This window comes from Arctopsyche grandis, chromosome 3 (assembly GCF_051622035.1).
Source record: "Arctopsyche grandis isolate Sample6627 chromosome 3, ASM5162203v2, whole genome shotgun sequence".
Lineage (NCBI taxonomy): Eukaryota > Metazoa > Arthropoda > Insecta > Trichoptera > Hydropsychidae > Arctopsyche > Arctopsyche grandis.
The window spans coordinates 1,094,997-1,111,725 of record NC_135357.1 but is presented as its reverse complement, the minus strand read 5'-3'; the positions used below and the strand labels follow the sequence as shown (position 1 = coordinate 1,111,725).

Here is a 16,729-nt window from a genome sequence, read left to right as displayed (position 1 = left end):
CATCAAATTGGCAAAACCATCCTACCCCCCTATGTCACCACTATTTGAATATGATTTCAAAATATATATATTTACAAGTTTAATACCATAAATATATATGTCTGGCCATAGTGAAGTATTGGGAAACTGTAAAGCCACTATGGTAAAAAGTTATTTTAAATTAAAATAAATGTAATGTATGATAACATACACTACACAACTCTCAAGTTGACCAAAGTAGACATGAAATCTAAACTGACAGTTTGAGGAGCAGGCCCGTCTTAATATGTGTAGTTTCATTGGCTGAAAACTGAACATGTGTTCGAAAATGCTACCATATGATTTCTTGAAACAGGCCTGCTCTAGCAATAACAGTATTTGTTTATGGGGACAACTCAAATGCGCATTTTATAAAATATGTGTGAATTAAATAATATATTATATCATTTAAAATATAAATGTACAATTTAAAAATAATTTCTAATATATTTAAAAAAAAAAACAACAATAGAAATAAATTATACTTAGATGATAAAACAAAATAACACATAAAAAGTCTTATTTTCCTTTATTATAATATTTGTACACTTAAAAAAATAAAATAAGCAATAAGACTAAAAACCTTTAATAAATAAATAAAAACATACTTGATCGTTTTAAAAATACAAATACATTTTAATATTAAATGTGGGCATTTGATAAGTTACTTTCACATCAGAAAAAATATAAAGTAACCTAAAACGAATGAAATGCGCATTAACGCCGAGCATTAAAAATCTTTGACTGCATATTATTCAATTGTTAAATTATCGAAACATTTACCAATATTTTATTTCATACTACAAACAAAATATTGGTAAACGTAACATTTTTTATTCAGCAAAAATATATTTATTTAATGCCCAATCTCTTCTATTCTAACGCGCAAATGATTCGTTCTAAGGAGCAAAGTTATTTTTTATATGAATGAGAGGCAATATTGATTTTATTAAACTTTTTCGTTCTATTGTGTAGGTAATGGATCGTGTGGTTCGGCATCGCCTGGTATCGGTGAAGAATTAGAAGGTGTCGGTGGCGGCGGTGACGAATCCGCCGACGGAGAAGACGACGGATCAGGCGGAGGAGGTAGTCGGAGCAAAAGAGGAGTGCTTCCGAGGCACGCCACTCAAGCGATGCGTGCCTGGCTTTTTCAACATCTAGTCGTAAGCATCGTCACAATTCTTCAAAAATCATGCTCAGTTCCACTGGCATTTCAAATGCAATTGTATTCCAAACTTACCAATAAGGTACTAAATATAGAATACATTTCAAATGTATGCATAATATCGCTGGTGATGTTTAACGGATCACATTTAGTGCATGTGATGCAAATTAGAATCTCCACGTTTGCCTATCATTTTCACCAACAGTGTTTCTGATAAATGCCGTATGTTTCAGCACCCATATCCTACTGAAGAAGAAAAGCGTTGCTTGGCAGCTCAGACCCGTCTCACTCTACTCCAAGTCAATAATTGGTTCATCAATGCGCGACGTCGCATCTTACAGCCAATGCTCGACGGGAAAGATACCAGTAATTTGAACGTTTGCTCTTGAAGTGTTTCCGAGTGCTGGTCGTTAATTTCACGCTTCACTTTTGTGCCTATTTCAGGTGTTGGACAGACGAAACGGAAACAGAGCGGGGGACAGGCGAGTAAGAGGTTCTGGCCGGATTCGTTGTCGTCGTTGCAGCCGCAACTGTCAACCGGTATGTATAATATACCTGATCACAGTTGGAAATTGGACTGATCAAACCAATGTGTGACTTACATATAACCGTCATAGTAGCGCTTAATTCGCAACACATACACACATATCAGTGTAATTGAGTCTACTTCAAGCGTCCGATTTACCATTTTACATGATGACGTGCTTGCGTGGGAGGCTATAGGACCGCCCTTGTTGCGTTCCTCTTACTATGCTTAAATGTCTTAAGTGCTTTGAGTGGTGACGTATTGTGCTGAAAATTTCGCCAACATTTCCAACTAGAATTATTTAGAAATCCAATAGAAAGCAGGTATAAAAATTGGAGCTAATCCAAACAAACCCTAGATAACTACCGGCGAGGAATTCGAGTTTTGTAAAGGTGTGTTTAGACTATCTAATATATCTTGCAAAAATATAAAACAAACAAAGAAGTATATTAATGAATGTATTTTTCCAAAACATCTTCTTCATAGTTGTTAAAATGTAATGCTCACAATCTGAATGCCAAGCCACAATCCAAAAAATTCAGCAGTTAGGGATTTCCATTTGAGTAATTCTGCTATCGTTATAAATTCAGAAATTCCAGTGTAAACTAGTCTTTATAAACGTTGACAAATGAATGACACGGATTACACGTTCAATGCATTTTTTTTTCAATACAACGCCTATCGACGTTTTTCAGGCTCAGGGACTTGTTGGCAAAACGCCGATCAGCATTCAAAGGGTTAAGCTTTTCGACCAATAGCATTTCGTATAGACAATAGAACATTGTACGTACGAAATGCTATTGGTTGAAATGGGATGAATGGGACAGCGTGTGCGTTTTACTTAAGTCTCTGTTGTGCCCGTTAATTTCAACGGATGGTTTCGGAAAGGAATTGATACACGAATTAAAATAAAATTATATGTTATATATAAATATAATGTACATAAGGTAATTTATATGCAAGCGTACGTCTTAGTAATAAAAAGTTGAGTGCGCGCATTACACGCTCACCGATCCAACCCGTTCAAAATGATGAATGAATGTGTGTGTGTGTGTGTGTCTACACTCCCACGCAGCGCATCTGACGCTGACGTCACCCGTTCCAAGTCAGGTGCTCAATATCAGGAGCACATCTCAGACGCTCCACACACCCCCACTTGCCCGCTAACCCGCATCTCCTCGACACGATCGGTCTTCACGTCACATCCCTATGCATAACGTGGTATTTGGATTATTACGCACATTGCGATCGCCCAAAAGACAATTTTTTTGTCATGAAAATCACGGATACGGAATATTTGGCACTCGATTTCTCGTTAGTATGATGGACTTTACGGCTACCAGATATTCCGTTATAGAGATTTTAGTGACTTTTGGACGAGCGCTTTGTGGGCAATAATCACTGAACCGCATAATGTATACTCCTGGTATTCTAAAATTGGTTTTTTTTTTACATCTCCATACTTGTCGACGCGTCGCCACATACCCACATACATACATTCATTGCGTCCGTTTTTATTTTATTTTTTATTTTTATTTTATTTTTTACATATATACCAGGAAGGCCTTACAGGTAAATCCCAATGCGCCTTCCTGGCCAATTACAAATACAAATACAGCATTTTTATTATAAGTCGTTGAATTGCGAGACACTGAAAAAACTCGCAAATTAACGAGACATCTATGAATTGTACATAATTTTTTATTGTACATCAATCAAATTTTTCAAATAGTGGTGACATAGTAGGTAGGAAGGATTTTTAGCCAATTTTTTTTTTCCGGGAACCGTTTCAACAATGAAATCAGAGAAAATTGGCAAACTCTGATAGGAAACGATCAACCTGGAGTCACAAATCCAGGTCTGACCAACAGCATACTCTGAAAAATTCATTTTCATTCAGGAATAGAACCCGGCACCTTCTTGACGGTAAGCAGAAGCTTAACGTCCGAGCTATGCTGCTGGCTATATATAATATATATAATATTATACATATGTATAATACTATATATAATATTATACATATGTATAATATTTTCGCGGCATTTTAGAAACGATCCAAATATAAATTATGCTTAATATTTTTTAAGGTTTGCTGTCGTCTTCGGACGAAGAAGACGAAGAAGCCGAAGAATCAGATTCGGAGCAAGAGTTGGTGATAGATCAACAGGTAGATTCGAACGCGAGATCTGCAGCCGGAGACCAGGACAGTGTTCAATACCACTCGGGAGGCGACCACTGAAGTCCTCGACGTAGAATTAAAAAGATGCCAAAATAACGTTGCGTGATAACGATGAAAAAAAAAAAGGAAATAGAAATAAGGGGTGATATTTTCAAGATTAAAAAAAAAAAAAGAATAATAGTCTTAAATTCATAACTTGCTATTGTTTCGTTCGAACTATTCTGTATGTAAATATATAATGCATGTTTTCATTTTTCGATCACTATTTTTTAGATTGAAATTACTACGTGTACAATCGGTAACCGATTCAAAATAAAAAAAAATTGGATTCGTCGATGTTTCAATAATGTGTTACGCGTCGACGGAGTTAAAATTGTTTTAATTGTCAACTGCGCTCGTTAAGATTTGTACATTATATTATTATAAAAAAAAATTATATATATATATAAATGTATACTGAAACGAACAATCGAGGTTGTTATATGTATGTATCTAAGAAGCACGGAAATGTTTCTCTATGCCGAGTTAATAACCAATACTCATTTTTAAACTTACTTATATTTCAACTCTTACTTTCCGTAGATTCGTCCGATCGTACGGCGAATCGAAACTAGTCACTCGCTCGATTTAATAAATAAAAGGAAAAAACATAAAAATAAACAATCATTTATTTTCTCTTTCTAAGTAGTAGGGATTGATTGATAATATTATGTGCTTACTTACTTATTTCCAATAAACTTGTATACTATTAACGTATAAGGAATGATTGATATATAGTTATTATAAATAAACAACACGTACCTTTCGTGTGACGCGTTCCCGACGTACGTACGTTTCGACGCATCGATGAAAGTCATCTAAAAATATAATATATATATATATATATACGAAATGAAGAAAACCTGTATACGTAAATTATACCTCAATATTTAAATTGAATACTATTGTTACAATATTATTGTATTTAAAAATAATAATAATATCATTATATTCTTGTAACGGCACTACCTTATTTCGAATATTACGTTCATATCTGAGAGAGACGGCGGCCATTTTGTTTTCTTATACTTATCGTATCATTATTAAGTAAAAAACAAAATTAAATCATCGTTTTCCACACGACGACTTACATGTATACGGAATTACTTAATAAATTTACAAATTTAATTAAAAAAAATATATATACATTCATATATATCTATAATCCTGACTATTTTGTCAATGCGTATACTATTTGATTAACGTCTCGATGGACACCTGTTGTTTTCATTTCAACTCGTATATACTGCTTTCAATTTTTATTATTACGATATATTATATTATACAAGTGTAACGTATACGGTAGAATAAATATGCAACAGTTGAAACAGTATTTTATGTATATTTTTTGGTACTATGTACTTCACTTTACGGCCCGGGAACGCACCGGCTTGAATGACTACCCGCTGTGTATTAAACATTATATCAGCTCTACAATGAGCCATCGGTGACCAACCGACTGACGAACTTGTTATTTATTTTGTTGTAGGTTTGGGGCCCCCTTTTTCATTAATTAACTAGTGGTTTTACCCGGCTTCGCTCGGTATTTGTAATATAAATCGCTTAAACATGACGTCCGGTTTGTTTACCTATTGTTATGGTCACGTACTAGATGTGCCACGGAAGTCAGTCCCACGCTATCGCTGTGGGTTCTGAGAACTCTACCGGAATGCGACCGAGTTAAGTGCATTCGGGGGTATCTCATTGTTAACCGACTTGTACTTAAGCCTGGAGATAATCCTCGAAACCAATTATAACGGTCACACACGGATGGTACTCGGCCTAATCCAATTGCACTTACTCGGCGGTGTACGTAACAATATTCTTGATTATATCGTAACCAATGTCTTATAATCTAAATTCCATATATTTAAATCTTTATTTTAGTTTTCAGTTACATTTCAGGCACTTATTGCGTTTTGATATGTCACTACATATATTCATTGGGGGTTGATGCCCTCATTTTGAGGGTTTTAACAGTCAAAAAATTGTACAAAAACTGAATTTAACGGTGTAATACGTATGTTGCAGTTGTCATTCCGGCCGGTGACATATCCTGGCCGTCATGCAAAGCGGTACCATATTTTTATGTGAATCAGTAGAATTACAGCGGCTTATTCATTTGATTTGATGCATTCAGTATTCGTACACATCTTTTAATTGTAATTTAACTGCGAGTGTCAATCAACATTACATTTGAACGCTCGTTGCATCATTTTCAAATCCAGAACGAAAAATATAATAATACTAACGTGTATTTAAAATATATTTCATATAATGTTAAGTGAACCGATATACGTAATTGTGAGACATCATACTACATAGTAATTTTTTTATATAAATATGTATATTTGTATTGTATAGTTGTTTTTTGATAAATCTTTTTTCATATAGAACGTACTATTGTATTAATATACATATATATATATATTTATAAAAACAACGTTGCGAAATATTCGCAAATGCATAATTTATTTTTCTTGTTTTTTTGGCTTACGCAAAACTTGAGATGTTTATATACATATATACAATACATAGTGCAAGTGGAGGCCTCCTTGCATGCCGCTCTACTTGCATCGTGTATAAGAGTCTTGACATTTCAAATGAATGGCTGTTGGTGGAGCGGTAGCCATTTTGTATGTATTTTTCTTTTGAAATACTTTTTTTTTCTTATTATATGTAGTCAGGCTGGCGCTCTATTGGCATTGTACATATGTGTTATTATAATATGTATATCCTCATTGTATGTAAGTGTACATTTGATTTCTTCCGCTGAATCTTCCATACTTTTCAAGTTTAGTATTCGTGTACAAAGATGATGATGATGATGATGCTAATTGAACATCCAGCTCGAAGGCTCGCCATTTAGTTTTTAGATATTAGTCGAATTTTTACGCCGACCGTGTCGTTGGACATTTTTGTGAGTGTAAACTTCATCTCGATTCTGTCAAATTTTTTTATTTAACTATGATATAACTAATTAGCGCAAATTACCATAGACAAGTCGCTGCGCGAACGGAGCAAAGCTGTTGTCTTTGAAACGTGAATTCAGTGGTAATTGGACTATTCGTCACATTGGGGTGGTCACAAAGACAATTTTTGCCATGAAAATCGCGAATACACAATATTTGGCACTCAAGTTCTCGTTACTATGATAGTTATCGTTAGTATGATGGACTTTTCGGCTGCCAGATGTTCCGTTATAGATATTTTAGTGACTTTGTGACCAGTAATCACCGAACCGAATTCAGTACTACTTTACTTAACGGTCAGAGGTTGGTACTGACTATAATGACAGCCTCGATATGCCGTTGAGTAAAAAATACTTCAACCCTGTTTTGCACAATGGATGAAAATTTTAACATAAACAACATTCACCGGATATCACGATTGACTGATTCAAACAGAGAAATTTAATAATAATAATACAATGGTTGTGGCTATTTGCACGTACTATATCCGCGAATTATTGGCTATTTGCAGGTACTACATCTGCGACAGGCGCAAAGCCTTCTGCGCATGCGCGTGAACTTACAATCCGATTATAATTTCTTACATTTAATGTATGCCAGACTCGCTTAATCAATCGTTCATTATACATGAGGCAAATAAATTTCGCACGTTATTATAATAGATTTATATCATTTAGCTAGTTCGCGGCTTGTACTTGTATGTAGGTATTATACGTTGTATATGATAATAATTTTCTAACAATCAATAATATTAACTAATTTGGATTATATTTTTTACTCTACGTCACTTTACGAGTTCGAACTAAATTTTAAGAAGTTAAAAACAATTTTAACAGTAAACACGCTGACAGAAGGCTTTGCGCCTGTCGCAGATATAGTACCTGCAAATAGCCACAACCTAATACAATTGGCTTGGGCGTCATAGTGTTGTAAGATTGCAGTATGGCTATCGCCATACTTGATTAGTTTCCGCCACAGTCGTGTTTGATATGCATTGTGCAACTTTTAACGATGCACTTCCCCATCTTGTGAGTATTAGGGTGAAAACACAGAGATGAACGGAACGGCACGCGGTCTTGGACTTGGTTAAGAAAAGGCGTTCCCAGTTCATTGTTATTTCGTACGATCTTATTATTTCGACTACATTTCTTCAAATATGGGACTTGTCGCTATTTTTTTTATTTATACCAGGAAAACCTAACAGGTAACCCCAATGCGCCTTCCTGGCCAGAAACATTGTACATTTGATACAAATACTATTATTATTATACAAAATAAATACAAATCAATTAACATCCACACAGACATATATGGTCAAATTTGTAAATTTGCGGCATTTTTAAACAATTCAGCGAAAATTTGAGATTTTTGCAAGAAAATGGATAAGGTTGCCAATTTGTTGGAACCGTTTCAATGAAAATCAGATAAATTGGTAAACTCTGATAGGAAACGATTAACCTGGAGTCACAAATCCATGGTCCGGCCAGCAGAAACCAGTGGGATTTAAACCTGTGACCACTCTGTTCAAAGCATTATATACTAACCACCAGTCTATTCTGCTGGTTATCAATCTTTGTCAAGCTTTTTCACAAAATTTCACCGAAAACACTTCAGGGGTGATTTTGGGACGTTGTGCCTCGAATATGTGCTAGGCGTGCCGCATTTTTTTCGCATGTGCCGCGTTCTATTCTGTGTGATTTCGCCCTTATGAATAAATATTTATCAGACATGTATTTCGAACACCAAACACGACTGTGGCTGAAAATAATTAAGTATGGCAATAGCCATACCGTAATTTTATAACACTATGACGCCTAAAGCCACTTCTATTATTAATATATTCCTCTGGATACAACAAATGATTCCTGGCTAGACTATGACTAACACACATGATTTTTAGTATAGCTGAAATGTGTATATGCAGTTTAATACTGCATACACGTGCTAGTTACTCGCGTAAAGCATCAAACATACATACTGTTGCATTTCATTTCATTTACGAACGCATTATGAAATTGTATTGCTTTTAGTCTCACTGGATAAATAAATAATTATCGAAACTATTAAATTAATTATTAATAACTTTCATTGTTGTACGACACTGGAAAGTCGCCATTTAAACATTGGCCAATAACGTTCAGCTCCATATTCGTTTCATAAGTCTAATTGAATATAGAAAGCCTACGAAAGGTAATATTAAAACTAATCGGGTGCGATTTAAAATACTTTGTATCTTTAAAAAAATGTTTGTGCATTAAAAATTTGCATTATTTTCGGTGCATTGAACAATCTCGTATTGTGCATCGAATAAAATATTTCGGCATTATAAAGTGAAACGATCATTCGAAAAAATTGAATTTAGCATTTAGAATAAATACTAAAAGTGGCAACGTTGCAGTCTTCCACTATTGACAACTGTCAACTGTCAAAATTGCTTTTGTTTGGGTATGAATATGAATGACGATGTCAGGTCGTAGAGTCGAAGCCTGGGTCGCAAGCCGAAGAGTAAAAAAGAAGGAATCCAGCAGAGAGAAGCGTTGGTCGTTGTCGGTTCGTATCTTGGTATCCGCGACGTTGCCGATACAGTTCATATGTCATTTTAACACGTTCAACCCGGCGTGTACCACCGGTGGCCACGCGGCTAGTGCTATAGCAGACTATAATTTTACGGTTCCACTTCATTGAGCACCCCGACACTAAAATTCCTATAAAGCTCTAAAGATTTAGGGACAACTCATTATATAAAGTGATTTAATGCCGTCACGCGTAATTGGGTGCTGATACGCGTGACAGTGCCGCCATACGGGCAAATGTATGAAATCATGCGCCGGGCTGAATGTGTTAATACACATTTAAGTAGCATATATTTTTTTCAACGATCAAACCAAAGTTACTAAAGCAATCTGTGTCCGACATTTAGAAATGCACACAAATTTTTTTGTAATGTACAAAAACTTTTTTTAATGCACAAAAATTTTTTTAAATGCACATTTATTTTATCAAACTGACTTTTAAATTGTTCCCAAACTAATCTCATACAATGGCGTCCATTGACTTTTGTAAGTAACTAAAGTGTATACGAAAACGTTTCAGTCACTCGTCTAAGCATTTTCTTTCTTGTTTTCTTCATGTGTGATGAATGGAATACTGTTGATAAATCCGGTGAGTTGTTTTTCGATAGAATTTCACCAAAATAGTCAATTATCAATATTTCATTATATTATGCCTTAAAATAATTTTATTCACCATATTAAAATCAACATTACTAGTCTACTCTTTTGTTTTGGTGTATTTTTAAAACATCATTTTTTTTATATAACTCGGATCTCAATATCGAGTCAACTGTCATAATGTGTCATAAATAATTTTTAAGTGTGAAATTTGCATAATATTAATTTATACAGCAAGCTTATCGATCACAACTAGTAAATAACGTATTATTTATTGTTGCTATTAAACGATTTGTATTGTTTAAATTTTGTTTTTGATAATATTGCTACATCTGTGATAAGGCATCATGTTGTATAAAAATCGATCATCAATTGGTTCCGGACGTACGTATATATATTTATTAATACACACACACACACGCATACATATATTCATTACGTAAGCTAATGTTGATTATACATATTATATTTATTGTGCAAGGGAAATTGATGATAAGCCTGCTTAATTGTAAGCTGACCCTATCCGTTGGACGTCTGTTACCATTTCCCGGACTGTGCCGTGATCATCATCGGCACGACGTCCAACGGAACGGGCACTCTACGCTTGTGTCTAGGCCTATGTGTTTTATATTGTATATGTACGTATTTAAGATAATGTGTATATATATATTATGTATTTATATCCATCGTTAGATATGATTGATAAGTACTGAACGTGGCAGATTAATTATTATTGATTTTTTTCACTTACAATGTGTGTAGTTTCAGTTGATATGTAACACTAAGGGTCGGGCCGCACCGCTCAACTCGCGAACAACTTGGTTGAGGGCGACCAGACCAATGCATTCACGTAGATGGGACATGCCACACTCGTCAACTTGTTTTGTCGCACACATATCCATACATTTTTTCGTGTCGCGCAACAAGTCGGCCGACAAAGTTGCACGGTGCGGCCCGGCCCGGCCCTTAGTATAGCAAGGACTCCTGTTTGAAATCCCAGTGACGTATTTCGCATCTTAATACTGTGCGAATGATTAAATTACAATATTAAATGGTTGTGGCACGTACTATTTTTGCGAATTATTGGCTATTTGCAGGTACTACGTCTGCGACAGGCTCAAAGCCTTCTGCGCATGCGCGTGAACTTACAATCCGATTATAATTTCTTAAATTTAATGTATGCTAGACTTGTTTAATCAATCGTTCATTATACATGAGGCAAATAAATTTCGCACGTTATTATAATAGGTTTATATCATTTATCTAGTTCGCGGCTTGCACTTGTATGTAGGTATTATACGTTGTATATGATAATAATTTTCTAACAATCAATAATATTAACTAATTTGGATTATATTTTTTGCTCTACGTCACTTTACGAGTTCGAACTAAATTTTAAGAGGCTTAAAACAAATTTTTAACAGTAAACACGCTTACAGTGACAGTTCACGCGCATGCGCAGAAGGCTTTGCGCATGTCTCAGATATAGTACCTGCAAATAGCCAATAATTTGCAAATATAGTACCTGCAAATAGCCACAACCATATTTAATAGCTACATCACCTACTTCCATTAAAATCTTTGAATAATATAAAGTGTTTTTGACATTTTCGACGGCTCAAATCAATTTGAAAACTAGAGTCTTCGATGGCCGTTGGCCGACTCTTTTGAAGAATCCCCCCCCGTCAGTGCTTATCCATCACATCTGATCGCACTCTCCTAACTTCTACATTGTTGTTAGTTTCGTAAGATGTTTAGAATTTGCAAACGCCGCCGCGTGCAAAAAGGCCGGCGCAGCAGTCTATGAAATATGCAGCTTTTTGCGAGGTTATCCAATTTAATTTTTTATACAAAATGGTATTATATTACTAGGTGCTAAGTTAATAATTACGAACTCTACCATTTTAAGATGTATTTAGTTTGTAAGGTTCTTTGTATTAAAAAATATTTTTTATTATTATTATCGTTTGTTTCGTCTGTGAATTGTAAATTAATTGCGTCCCACATTTTTACGATAAGTCTTGTATCGTTCGATCCACAGCTCTCGTATGCCTCGTTGTGTCAATTTTGCACGATTCCAATTTAAAAACCACCAACAAATTGATCAATTTATTAATAATCGCATCGTTAAAAGCATTCAATTCGATCTTGTATATGTTTTATATCAAATTTCAATCTCTCAAGTGTGCTAAATCATACTCAAACGTAGATCGCTAGCTATAAATCAGACAAGTGATTGATAGTTTGAGTCTGATTTAACACACTATCAAACCGACAGTTCTAAAAGTATGTATACTTGTCAAAGACTAGATTGTGTATCAAATCGATGCGGTGCAAACGATCGACAAGCGCCAGATAGACTGAACCTTATGCGTGCACACTGCTTGCACTTACACTAAGCAAAATCTACCCTGTATACGTTCTGTGCTTCTGATACTTTAGTTCCGAATTTTGCCTTATTAAACTCGTCAGAAAGATCTAACTCAATTTTAATAATTGCATCTGTGCACATCGAAAGGCTCCCCGTCATCTGATGTGCAATCTGTCATTCGTAAAGTCGAGAATTGCGTTTAAATCTGTGGTTCAATCTATCTGGCGCTTTTCGATCGTTTGCACCAAACCCGTATCAAATGCAAAGTTAATTCTGTGACTGTAATCAGGTGTATAATTATAATTGTGAAATGTTCTTACTTCGCCTGTAGTAACTTATTTGACCGTAAGAAGTTGTAGATGTTGATTGTGTATCAATTTGAGGTCGTGCAAAGTTTGCAGTTGAGAGTCGAGAGCTGATGATGCTTCGGAGACGCGTCGCGTGTAAATGGGGCAACGCGAACACTACTCGTATACCAGTTGTAAATAAATTAGGTTACGTTATTAAAGAGGAAGACGAGGAGTAGGAGGAGGAGGAAGCATCGTTAGGGAATCCCCGTACCTCTGCGGGTTTTATATATGAAGCAATAATAGTGAATGTCGTAAGTGATTTATATACGGATGACGATAATGACGACGAGTGCATTCTTGCGCTTCGTAACAGCTCGCCCGGTGGACTTGGTGACGGAGAGTGTCGTGAAGTTCATCGGGAGACACGTTTACGAGGGCGCCCGAGTTTCTAACTGATATGTATAAGGTGAAACAATTCAGTATACTAATACTTAAGATGCTGTCCAAAAATATTTGCAAAAGAAATGTATTTACTGATTCAATATTTACTATATATATATATGATATATATTATTATATATATAGAACAATAAATGACTTTTCGATTGTCTGACAATTTTGGTTATTATTATTTCATTGAAAATTACTATTATTATTATATAAAATAAACAACTTTTAAACTTAAAATAAATTTATTTCACACAAATAAGATTATTCCAGATTTATTCAATGAAAATGTTTGACAGATTTATTCAAAAATATATGTATAAATATATATATATGGATTCTTGACATCTTCAATCGGTTGTCATTTTTTGCTGTTCCAGTTGTGCTCTGCAAACAAAAACAAAAGAATATAATATTGAAATTTTAAAACAATCTGAGCCGGGCGACGCCTGGCATATACTTCCAACAATATTTATTATTAATAGTTTTGGACCATTGTGGCATTACAGGAAGAAACTATTGCGCCACAATGGCCTACATTTAACAAAGATATAAAAACAAAAGAAAAACTAGTGAAAAACATAAAAATTAATAAGCAGAAAACATGGTAAAATAATAATACAAATAAAATAGTTCATAAAAATGTACAAAGGAGAAAGAAAAAGTAAAATAAAATCACAGCGAAGCCCAAATGGAAGAGAGTAGATTAAGATTCCACTCATACATCACATTCAAATTAAGAAAGTAATGATGAGCGCAGGTTACCAGATAAATATGTTGAAATAACATCCGATAATCTACGCTCCCCAAGGTGGAAAATATCACATTCAGGGACGGCAGCAACGATTTCATTGAGAAGTCGAATAGCTCTTGGAATAGGAGCCATTCGAAAAAGAACTGTACGAGCAGCAGGCACAACCATCAAATGATGATGTCTACCACGCACATAATTATTAGGGACATTAAGTTCCAGCAACAACGGGCATCACGTATTACCACGCAATAGCTGGAGAACGAAACGAATTAACGAGAAGTTTCTCCGAAGTTCAAGGGAATTATACCCGAGCATGCCCGAAAGGAATGGAGTAGGATAGAGATATGGTTAGTACCCATACTCTTTCTTATAAAGAAAACGAAGAAATGCTTTTTGCACTTTTTCGATAATAAGAGAGTAGTTTGCTTCATGCGGATTCCACACAATCGCATTATACTCTAGCTTACTTCTAACAAGCGAGTTGAAAAGCAAGCGAGAAGACAAGGGGTTGGAGGATGATTTAGCATATCTCAAGACAAATCCAAGTCGACGAAAGGAAACGTCAGCGACTGTCTTGATGTGGTTGTGAAAGGTGAATTGAGGATCAAAAGTGATACCCAAGTCGACCATAGATTCCACACGCTTCAACAATACGGATCCAATGGAGTATCCGTGACAATAGAGCGGATTCGCACGTCCATAACTCATAATGGCACATTTACTAGTATTCAGTTCAAGCCCTAAACTGGAACTGAACTCTAAAACAACGTTAATATGTGCTTGAAGGAGAGAGGCTTGCCTCTCATCCTTAACAGCAAAGAATATAAAATATTCGCATAAATGTGGCCAAATAATAATCAGTGGTGTCATTTCGTAGGTTTCCCGTTGTTCAAAATCAAAAGTTGACGGAAACCCGTCGTTTGAAATCAAAAATTCATGTCATTTTTGTTAAAAACTATACAAATTCGAAAATATTGTCCTATTCGTAGTCGAATACATAGAAGATATAAGGAAAGACTTTTTTTTTCCGTTATGCACTAGCAAAATTGACTGTAAGCCATTCAATGTGAACTTCTTGAATAAAAAGTCATAAACTTTAACGCCTAGAACTGGAAATACCCAAAAAGGAAGATGAAAAATCGACTCACTGTGAGATTTCGGTGTTTTTAAAACCATAAGACTACACATGTGTGTGGCTCAAAATGTTCTAAATGATATGAACCATTCGATCGTTTGCACCAAACCCAACCCTTTATATATCTGTCAGAAACCCGTTGTTCCAAAAATTGCGATGACTAATCACTTATATACGAGTTGATGTATATATGTTATTACCGCAGCTGTTGATTGAAATCGTCCTGGATGTTATCGTCTTCCCAGTTATCTTCCCATACGGACACGTCTTCGTCGTCCGCATCCTCATTGCCCCAATCTGCAATATCAGAATTCGATATAAATAAAAGCCTTGTATGGAATCGGCACCATTTTTATTTGAGTTGTCAGGCCTGAAGGTAAGTTTAGAGTGATGATACAAGAAATCAAAAGTCACCACTTCACCACCAAGAATTGCAAAGTTGAGGTTATGTCAATGAAATGGTAAACGGTTGTTACTTTCGGCGGGGAATTCTTCGAACTCGTCGTCCTCCTCCAGCAGACCCAAATCCAACTTGGCTTTGTCCGCCATTCAGTTCGCTTATCAATTCGCTGCGAAACGGAAACGGAAACGGAAACTGCGACTCCGATGGCAAAGCCCAGAGCTCTGTACTTGCTGTCAAACAGTTCAGTCAAGTCAGCGCCCTAGCGTCCTCGAACACGGCCATGTCCGATCTAGAATACTCCACTCTTTTTTCGATATGCATAGTTTGTTCTCACGTGGGTTTTTGGTTATTTATAAAAGCTAAAAAGTAAGAGCCTCGTAAAATTTATGAGAGCGTCTTGTGCCCTCAATAGTGCCATTTTTCACTATTAACCGATACCAAAAAAAAAAAATACACTAGTGTAGGAATACAATACAGCTTGTACGAGCTTTCAGCAAAGCCAAAGCAATCATCTATTCGCTCCTTGAGTTCAAGGAAACAACCGAAATACTTCGTCCAGCTTACCCATAAAGGCGATTCGGTTCGCTCCAGATAAACAAACCTTAAGTTCAAGGGAACAACCGAAATACTTCGTCCAGCTTACCCATAAAGGCGATTCGACTCGCTCCAGATAAACAATTGTAAGATCGCCAATTTAGTAGTCGGCGGTCATCAGTGTAAGACAGGGAAGGTATGTTGACCGTATCCCGGTCTAACGAAACACGTGTTGTGTAGTTTGAAAGAGGATCGTTTATTTTTGTTCAATTGGTACAATGGTTATTGTATGTACGAAGAGGTTTCTTCGGAGATGTGATCTAGTTGAACTCTAGAGGCTCACTCTGCCGGTGGAGGTTGCTGCGTTGCTTTATAAACATTTTGGGTTGAAGTGTGTCGTGTGCACATATTTTGTTCTTGGTACTCGCGCTGCCCTAGTTATGCTGCGAGCGTGGTTTTATGGGTTCATACGCCTGGACGTAGTTCGTGGTTTTTTTGGGTTCAGTGTGTTCTTCCTTTGTTTCCCAGACACGTGTATAGAAACACGTGTCGACCTTTTGACGAGGCGAGCGTGTGCCATGCGTTAATTACTTTGCTGGATATGTGTCGCAGTGACCTGATGAGATCATTTCAGTTGTACTATATGCCTACACAATCATCAAGCAACCTTGAAGCACAGCCACACAAAGGATACCCTTGAGTCTGGAAGAATCTTCAAGAACGAGA

The 16,729-nt window shown here is 35.9% G+C and overlaps 2 protein-coding genes and 2 long non-coding RNA genes across 25 annotated transcripts in view; 2 read left to right on the top strand and 2 right to left on the bottom strand.

Moving 5' to 3' along the window:
• Positions 1-4,198, top strand: part of LOC143909744 (homeobox protein PKNOX1-like) — a 46,920-nt gene extending 42,722 nt beyond the window's left edge. For 20 of the 21 annotated variants that reach the window (XM_077427881.1, XM_077427884.1, XM_077427888.1 and 17 more), the window contains exons 7-10: positions 994-1,181; positions 1,417-1,549; positions 1,628-1,723; positions 3,797-4,197. In XM_077427881.1, coding sequence (XP_077284007.1) covers positions 994-1,181; positions 1,417-1,549; positions 1,628-1,723; positions 3,797-3,948 — 569 coding nt within the window. In that variant the 3' untranslated portion in view covers positions 3,949-4,197. Of the gene's footprint in view, positions 1-993; positions 1,182-1,416; positions 1,550-1,627; positions 1,724-3,796 lie in introns of all 21 variants that reach the window. The other variant, XM_077427886.1, reaches the window with a different exon arrangement.
• Positions 1-16,729, top strand: part of LOC143910004 (uncharacterized) — an 805,996-nt gene that overhangs the window by 491,241 nt on the left and 298,026 nt on the right. The window contains exon 2 of the long non-coding RNA XR_013260425.1: positions 16,360-16,639. This is a non-coding gene — a long non-coding RNA (uncharacterized LOC143910004). The remainder of the gene's footprint in view (positions 1-16,359; positions 16,640-16,729) is intronic.
• The window catches only part of LOC143910007 (uncharacterized), a 260,391-nt gene that overhangs the window by 55,558 nt on the left and 188,104 nt on the right, over positions 1-16,729 (bottom strand). The window lies entirely within an intron of this gene.
• On the bottom strand, positions 13,407-15,760 carry Sem1 (Suppressor of exocyst mutations 1). 2 transcript variants are annotated; one of them, XR_013260316.1, is made up of 3 exons: positions 15,543-15,725; positions 15,113-15,363; positions 13,407-14,948 (listed from the first exon to the last, which is right to left on the bottom strand). XR_013260316.1 is itself a non-coding variant. In XM_077426868.1 (3 exons), exons 1-3 carry the CDS (start codon positions 15,613-15,615, stop codon positions 13,528-13,530), a joined length of 207 nt encoding a protein of 68 aa, XP_077282994.1. In that variant the 5' UTR covers positions 15,616-15,760; the 3' UTR covers positions 13,407-13,527. The 2 variants fall into 2 exon arrangements, 1 of the variants encoding a protein (XP_077282994.1); XM_077426868.1 differs by having other exon boundaries at positions 13,407-13,564; positions 15,267-15,363; positions 15,543-15,760.

Excerpts from the sequence above, each read along its gene's own strand:
- Sem1 (XM_077426868.1), bottom strand. The coding sequence starts at position 15,615 with ATGGCGGACAAAGCCAAGTTGGATTTGGGTCTGCTGGAGGAGGACGAC. Across the intron at positions 15,364-15,542 it reads CGAAGAATTCCCCGCCGAAA|ATTGGGGCAATGAGGATGCG; the intron begins GTAACAACCGTT and ends CTGATATTGCAG. Across the intron at positions 13,565-15,266 it reads GATTTCAATCAACAGCTGCG|AGCACAACTGGAACAGCAAA; the intron begins GTAATAACATAT and ends TTTTGTTTGCAG.